At 42.9% G+C, this 7,771-nt stretch overlaps 1 protein-coding gene across 1 annotated transcript; it reads right to left on the bottom strand.

The window, feature by feature from the left end:
- Positions 1 to 6,078: 6,078 nt before the first annotated feature.
- Positions 6,079 to 7,326, bottom strand: LOC141775894 (general transcription factor II-I repeat domain-containing protein 2A-like). The gene has a single exon (XM_074649635.1). The coding sequence runs from the start codon at positions 7,324 to 7,326 to the stop codon at positions 6,079 to 6,081; it is 1,248 nt and encodes a 415-aa protein (XP_074505736.1).
- Between the last annotated feature and the right edge of the window lie 445 nt (positions 7,327 to 7,771).

The following is a 7,771-nucleotide window of genomic DNA, read 5'->3' as shown; positions in this document are numbered from 1 at the left end:
AATACGCATGGTTGACAGGCCTTGAGGTTGCCCCATTCACACTACATACATTTTTTTTTTTTTTTTTTTTAAAAACCCACTATATTGTAACTCTACCGACATTGCACCGCTTTTTTTTTTTTGGGAGATGACTACAAGCAAAATTAGTGGTGTACTAACACACATCTACCAATTTAAAATGTTAACAAATCATTACAGCACAGATACATCTCCTAAAGAATTTTAGGAGATGGCATACAAGAGATGACCCCCATCCCGCTCACATCCACCCCATTTGTCCCTGGATACATGCTGATATCTATTACAAACAATACCACCCCATACCCCACCCCCTCTCACAGATACATCTCATAAAGAATTTTAGGAGATGACATAAAGGAGATGACATACTTCCCTTCTCACACCATTTGTCCTGGATACATGTTAATATCGACTACGAACAACGCTAATCCATACACCCTCTCACAAACAAACATATGGTTACAGGATCCATGCTGCTATAGCCTGCAAACAGTACCAACCACCACATCATCAAAAGCCATAAACATTTTGACCACAGCACACCGGGGTTTGCTTGATCTTTTATGGGGACTGTAATAAAAAAGACAACTCTTGGATACAACGGCGTTCACATATAGGGATACAACTGTGTTTTGTTCACTGAAGCAGTATCCACAGGCGGGGGGGGTGGGGTCTTCTTTTGTTTACGGAGCAACTGATAACATCTTGGATACAACCGACTTTTTTTTTTTTATCTGACTCAGGATCAACAGTATGGGTCTTCTGTGGCAACACCAAAAAGCAAAAACATTTTGGTCACAGGGACCAGGGGTTTGTTTGAACTTTTAATGATACGGTAATAAAAAAGACACCTCTTGGATACAACGGAGTTCACATATATGGGATACAACTGTATTTTTTATCTGCATCAGGATCCACAGGATGGGGTCTTCTTTTGTTTACTGTGGAGCAACTGATAACACATACACCAGACACCTTTGGACAACTACCAATAATTAACATCAGCCCTAGGGTTACAAAAAGGTCACCAGGGTCACCAAGGGTTCACCTGTATCCCCACGTACACATACGCACGCGCGTACACACACACGTGCACGCGCACGTGTACGCTCACATGCACGCGCATTTCACATGCACGCGCAAAGGAACCCTCCTATTACTACTGCTCTGTTTCTCGGTTCCCGTTTAGAGGAGTGTGAAACTGCCTGAATATCTGCACTTACCGAGAACAGAGTATAACAAATGTCTTAATAATGGAAAAAGACATTTGGTTTATCGTCATGAAAAACTGTGAAGCCCTGAAGTCCAAAAACTATTCTCTGGAAACCCCAGTTTTATGTCTCCTTGTTGGCATTCAGAGAAAGCACTGGCAAAACAGATAGTTTCCACAAAGCGATGGTTACAAATCCCTTAATAAAATGAGGAGGATGAACCCCGGCGCTGATGAGTGCCCCCAGCTCCCTAATGACAAACAAGGGGAGTTTTATTATGTCAGTAACTCAATATACAGATATTCACAGATGCACACACACTACTGCAACACACACACACACCTTCAGACACTTAAACAGGGACCGTTGGGGATCACTGGTGAGAAACTGGTCTCACCTTGAGACAAAGCTCTCATATAGCAGCTTTTATTACAAGGCTTTAGTGGTTTGTGTGCGTGTGTTTGCAGTGTGTTCAAGAGTTTGTATGTATTTACTTGTGTGTTTATGCATGTGCTGATCAGTCAATAGGGGCATGTGTTTGTGTGATATTGAGGCTTTTGTTTAATGTCACTGTGTATGCTGTAAATTGACGAACACCCAGAGACCCCCTCCTCTCCAGGCTTTCCCAGCTAATTAAAAATACTCTGCATTGGAGAATGGATTACTGCAAAGGGCACACACACACACACACACACACACACACACACACACACACACACACACAATTAGACACTTTATTCACTTGTGGCGTGCATGTACAGTCGCACTGAGACTTGTACGTGTGGCCGAGCAAAATGGCGCTGCTGGTGACATTTAGGTAAATTGCTGCTGGTGTTTGAATGTAGATACGAATGTTAGCGTGAGCACCTTTCACTGCCTGAAATACAGAATCAGTTTGTGAGCGTGGGTGGGTGTGTGTTATAGTGTGTGTGTGCACATGCAAAACAATCTCACGGCAGTTTGTGAAATAGTCAGGAAATGTAATCTATTTGATTTGTGTACACAGACATGAATTTCCCACGAATATCCAGCAACACATGCATCAATTTCTGCTCCAGTCTTTTCAAAATAAAACTACCCTGTTAAGTTTAGGAATAGATCGACTTGATTAGGTTTAGGCAACAATCTACTTACTTAGGTTTAGGGAAAGATCGCGGCTTGGGTTTGAATAACACCAGAAGAGGCGTAACTTAAGTACGGAAGTTATGTGACAAAAACTACTTAGAAAGCTTTAGGAAATGATTGCAGTTTGGGTTTAAATAACACCGGAAGTGCCATAACTTAAGTACGGAAGTTACTTGACAAAAATTACCTAGATAGCTTCAGGAAAAGATTGCGGTTTGGGGTAAAAATAACACCGGAAGTGCTATAACTTAAGTGTGGAAGACCTAAGTAGATAGCTTTAGGAAAAGATGATGGTTTGGGTTAAAATAACTCCTGAAGTGCCGTAACTTAAGTACGGAAGTTACGTGACAAAATCTACTTAGTTAGCCTTAGGAAAAGATCGCGGTTTGGGTTAAAATAACTCCGGAAGTGGCGTAAATTAAGTACAGAAGTTACGTAACAAATAAATCAACTGTGACTTCTGGTTTAGTACGGGACACAAACACCGGTCTCCTGGCGAAAGTCTGGTGATTTTTGACCCACTCAAACACCCCCACCTCCTCCCTATGTGGCGTTCGCTGCTCTCTATACTTCCTGGTTCACAATTACATGGATTACATACAAATTAATTTTAGTGCTGACCATCACGAAAAAAAAATTGAAATTCGTGTCTATGTACACGAATCAACACATTACGTTTCGTGACCATTTCAGGAACTGATGTGCGACTGGGCTGGCACATGCTAGTGATAATCATAAAGTGAGAGAGTATGATTGTGTTTTTGAGAGAAACAAGGAGGAGGAGATAGTGTGCATGTGTGTTTGAGAGAGATAAATGGAACCATTTGTGTGTGTGTGTGTGTGTGTGTGTGTGCGTGTGCACGTGGTGTTCCCGTCAATTGACATTCAGAGGTCTCCCTATCTCTAGCTCCCTCCATCAGTCGGCCATGTGGACCAATAAATCTCTACGCATCCTCAGAGAGGGATGTTTTATTGAATGCCCCGCTGCACCGCTGAAGGAAAACATCAGAAGCAGATGAGGGAGACCCGGAAAATAAGGCAATAGCTAACTGGAGGAGGGTGTAATGCAGGCGAGCTTTCCTCAAAATGCTGGTCAATATCTGGAATGGTCTGCAGGGTTATTTGATGGCGAGGCTCGACATGACAAGAGCACCGCTGCTCTGATTTAATGAGTCAGGGCGAGAGGCTCCATCCAATCATTTGCCTCTCAGTTCGGCTATTGTGCTTCTGTCAAGCCTCTGCCAAGAATGAAACACTGTCGGCTGTGAATGGAGTTAAAAGGCGCTATGAGGAGCACTTTAACACCAATAAGTTGCATTCATTTTGGGACGTTAGGATAATTACTGTAAACAAACGGTGCCAACCACTGAGACCTCGGGCAGCCTCGACTGGCCTGCACACTGAGACACTGAGCTGTCAGATGTCTAGATAGTTTAAGAGCAGTTGGCTTTAGATATTATCAGAATTGTTAACATGTGTTGACATTAGGGCTGTTAATAGATTAAATTATTTAATCGGGATTAATCGAATGATTGTCCATAGTTAATTGTGATCAATCACAAATTAATTGCACATTTTTTATCTGTTCAAAATGTACCTTAAAGGGAGACATGTCAAGTAATCAATACTCTTACCAACATGGGAGTGGGCAAAAGCCCAAAGTCCACACCAAAGGGAGTTACTCTCCCTCACAGAAGCACTGCTCCTGAACTGACAGAAATACCTCGCTTGAAGTCCCGCCTTTTCTTCAGTAACGTGGTGATGTCACCAAGTAACACATTTGCACAATACTTGCCTAGTTTGGCACGCTTTCAAACAAAGCTAGTTAGAGCGGAGCTGGAGCAGAGTCCGAAGACTTTGGTTCGGTTGACCAATCACAACAGAGTGGACCAGCTGACCAGCTCAGACAAAGGGTGAAAAGAGGTGCTGCAGCACAGCCGGTATGAGAAAAATAAAGCCTTTTTTAACATTAAAGCATGTAAAATGTTCTAGTAGAAACCCCAAATTACGGCTATCAATCGATTAAAATATTTAATCCAGATTAACCGCAATTAATCGCAAATTAATCACACATTTTTATCTGTTCAAAATTAACCTTAAAGGGAGATTTGTCAAGTATTTAATAGTCTTATCAACATGGAAGTGGGTAAATATGCTGCTTTATGCAAATGTATGTAAGCTTTATATTTATTATTGGAAATCAATCAACAACACAAAACAATGACGAATATTACCCAGAAACCCTCAAAGGTACTGCATTTAACATAAAAAATATGCTCAAATCATAACATGTCAAACTGCAGCCCAACAGGCAACAACAGCTGTCAGTGTGTCAGTGTGCTGACTTGACTATGACTTGCCCCAAACTGCATGCGGTTTATGATCAAAACTAAAAAGCAAAACCTGCAGTACATATATCATTCCCATCAGCCTCAGCTACGTTTAGAATTTAGTGCTTATTATCAAAAGTTAGCGCGATAACACGCTAAACTAACATTATTTCTGCTAAACATCTGCATGTTAGCATGGTCGTTGCAGCTTGTTAGCATTTAGCTCAAAGCACCGATGTGGCTGAATACAGCCTTACAGAGCAGCTAGCAGACTGCATTTCATTTCAAAGGTTATACACTAGTTATTCTTCTCATAATATTCTGATGCCGTTGCTAAAACTGCATTTAGTCACGTTAAGTTTGTGGTAGTGCTCAAATTGTAAAAATGTCTTTTTTAAAAGTAAAAGTAAACGACATTTTAACATTTGTAAGATCAAGGAGTGTTCTTTTTTCTTGATCGAATAAGGATTATCATTATCCAGCCCGTTTACACCAAAAGGCCTATAAATGCTGTGATACTGCGCAAGGCGTTTAGCGTGCAATAAGTACGCCTTTCTTGATCTCAGCGTTATTTGTACGCCATGTCTCCTGTACTGACTGCAATGTAAATCACCAGACTTTTAACCAGGAGACCCGTTAGTGACACTTGTCACTTGACGATTGTCCCGTTCTTTTGTTCACGTTTGTGAGATGCTTTCCGTGGTTGTTTCCGTACGTGTTTTACTGAGTTTACATACTTATTTATTAGCCCAACCTTGATGTTTTCCCTTACCCTAACTAAGTGTTTCTTTTGCCTGAATTCCCATGGCACACCTGGTTTCACCGTTTCCATCCAAGCGCACCTCATTCCTAAACATCCAAACCGTGCTAGCGGCATCAGCAAGCGGTGCTAGCGGGGTTAGAGAGTGGTGCTAGCGGCATTAGCAAGCGGTGTTAGCGAGCGGTGTTAGCGAGCAGTGTTAACGAGCGATACTAGCGACGTAACGTTAGCAAGTATGCGGTCCGTGGTTGGCAGAGAGAGAGAGAGAGAGAGAGAGAGCACAACAAACACAACAAACACAACAAACATTAATTACTTCTTTATTGTTTTCTTCCATTTACATGCATGTTCTTTTTAAATATCTCTATATTGTAATTTGCTTAATGAATTCAATATTGTCCACCTGGGGGCCGCTGGAGGCAGAGTCTGGGTGAGGCTGGGCCGCATCAGGTATTCCACAAAAAAAGCTTTGTTAAAAAAAAAAACAATCTTCTCAAACGTCATTATTAACAGTTCTTTAACTTGAATGGGTTCTTCTGAACATGAACGGTTCTTCTGAACATGAACTGTCCTGAACATGAATGGAACATTGAAGAACATGAACGGTTCTTCTGAACATGGCTTCTCTTGCCTACTCCTTGCTGCCAGAGACCTGGCAGCGCTTCCTCTCACATAGCTGAGCCACATTTGGCTTGAGGGAGGAAGCAGTTGAGACCCTCAGTATGGCTTGAAGATGATCATCAGTAAGTCTGGACCTGTACTTGGACTTAATGAAGTTCATGGTGGAGAAGAGCTTTTCGCACAGATATGTGCTCCCAAAAAGGCACATGGTCCGCCTGAACATTCGGGAAAGCTCAGGGAAGCTGGGGGGTAATTCTCTCAAAAATTGCCCAAGCTTGTCTGCTTTTCCACTCACCTCTCTGAACTTGGCTTTGAGGTCAGAGTTGCACTGCAGGTCAATGAGCTCCATTTGAAGCACAGGAGGGGCATCTTGCACATCGAAGGAGAAGGGGTCCGCAAAAATTTGAAAAGTGTCTCTGTGCGTCTTGAAGTCTGAAAATCTGTGATCAAATTCCTCCTGTAGCTTCACAATGGCATCAACATACTTCTCACCACTGAATGGTGTGCCTGCATCCACGAGTGCCTTGCATGCTGGGAAATGGCAAAGGTTTGTCTGAGAGAGCTGGGCTTTCCATAACACAAGTTTTGTGGAGAATGCTCTCGAGTTGTCATAGGCAGCACTGACGAGCTGCCCCTGGCCTTGTAACTTCTTGTTCAGTACATTCAGCTCATGCGTGATGTCAACAAGAAAAGCTAAGTCCATGAGCCATTTGGGATCACTTAGCACAGGAACAGCCACCCCATCCTTCTCCATGAAGGCTTTCACTTCTGCTCTCAACTCAAACAATCTCTTCAAGACGTTTCCCCTGCTGAGCCAACGTACCTCGGTGAAGTAGAGCACATCCTCATATTCCGACTCCATTTCCTGTAAAAAAGCACGGAACTGCCGGTGCTTTAAGCCCCTGGATCTGATTTGGTTGATGCATTTCACAACGACAGACATCACATTGTCAAACTTCAGGCATTTGTTGCAAAGGGCCTGCTGATGGATAATGCAGTGCAGAGCAATGGCCTCCTCCACACCCTCCTCTTCCAGTTTTCTTTGAACAAGTGCCACCAGTCCATTTTTCCTCCCTGTCATTGATGGCGCTCCGTCGGTTGTTATTCCAACAAACCTCTTCCATGGCAAACCGGCATCCACAATGGCATCACACAGCTGGCGAAATATCTCCTGAGCGGTGGTCTGGCCATGCATTGGAATTACTGTGAGCAACTCCTCCATCACTTCAAAATTGTCATCAACACCACGGACATACATTGCGAGCTGGGCAGTGTCAGTGATGTCTGTGCTCTCATCAAGAGCGACTGAGTATGCATGGAAACATTTGGCTTTCTCACGCAGTTGATCATAAATGTTACTTGACAGGTCAGAAATGCGCTCTGCCACGGTGTTGGCAGAAAGGCTGATGTTGCTAAACTGACCCTTCTTTTCCGGACAGACTATACTTGCAGCCTGTAATATGCACTTTTTGACAAACTCGCCTTCTGTGAATGGCTTTCCCGCCTTAGCAATCATCTCACTAACCACGTAGCTAGCTTCGACTGCTGCATTATTCTCTTTGGTTGCTTTCTTGAAGAAATCTTGTTGCCTCAGTAGACATGTTTTAAGATTGGCAACCCGGTTGGCTCTATCATCTCCCTGGTATTTTGCATATTCCTCAGCATGCCTAGTTGAGTAATGACGTTTCAGGTTGTATTCCTTG

The sequence above is a fragment of the Sebastes fasciatus genome, chromosome 10 (assembly GCF_043250625.1).
Source record: "Sebastes fasciatus isolate fSebFas1 chromosome 10, fSebFas1.pri, whole genome shotgun sequence".
NCBI classification, from domain to species: domain Eukaryota; kingdom Metazoa; phylum Chordata; class Actinopteri; order Perciformes; family Sebastidae; genus Sebastes; species Sebastes fasciatus.
Note: the sequence above shows the minus strand (reverse complement) of the source record. Positions and strands in the feature narration are given on the sequence as shown.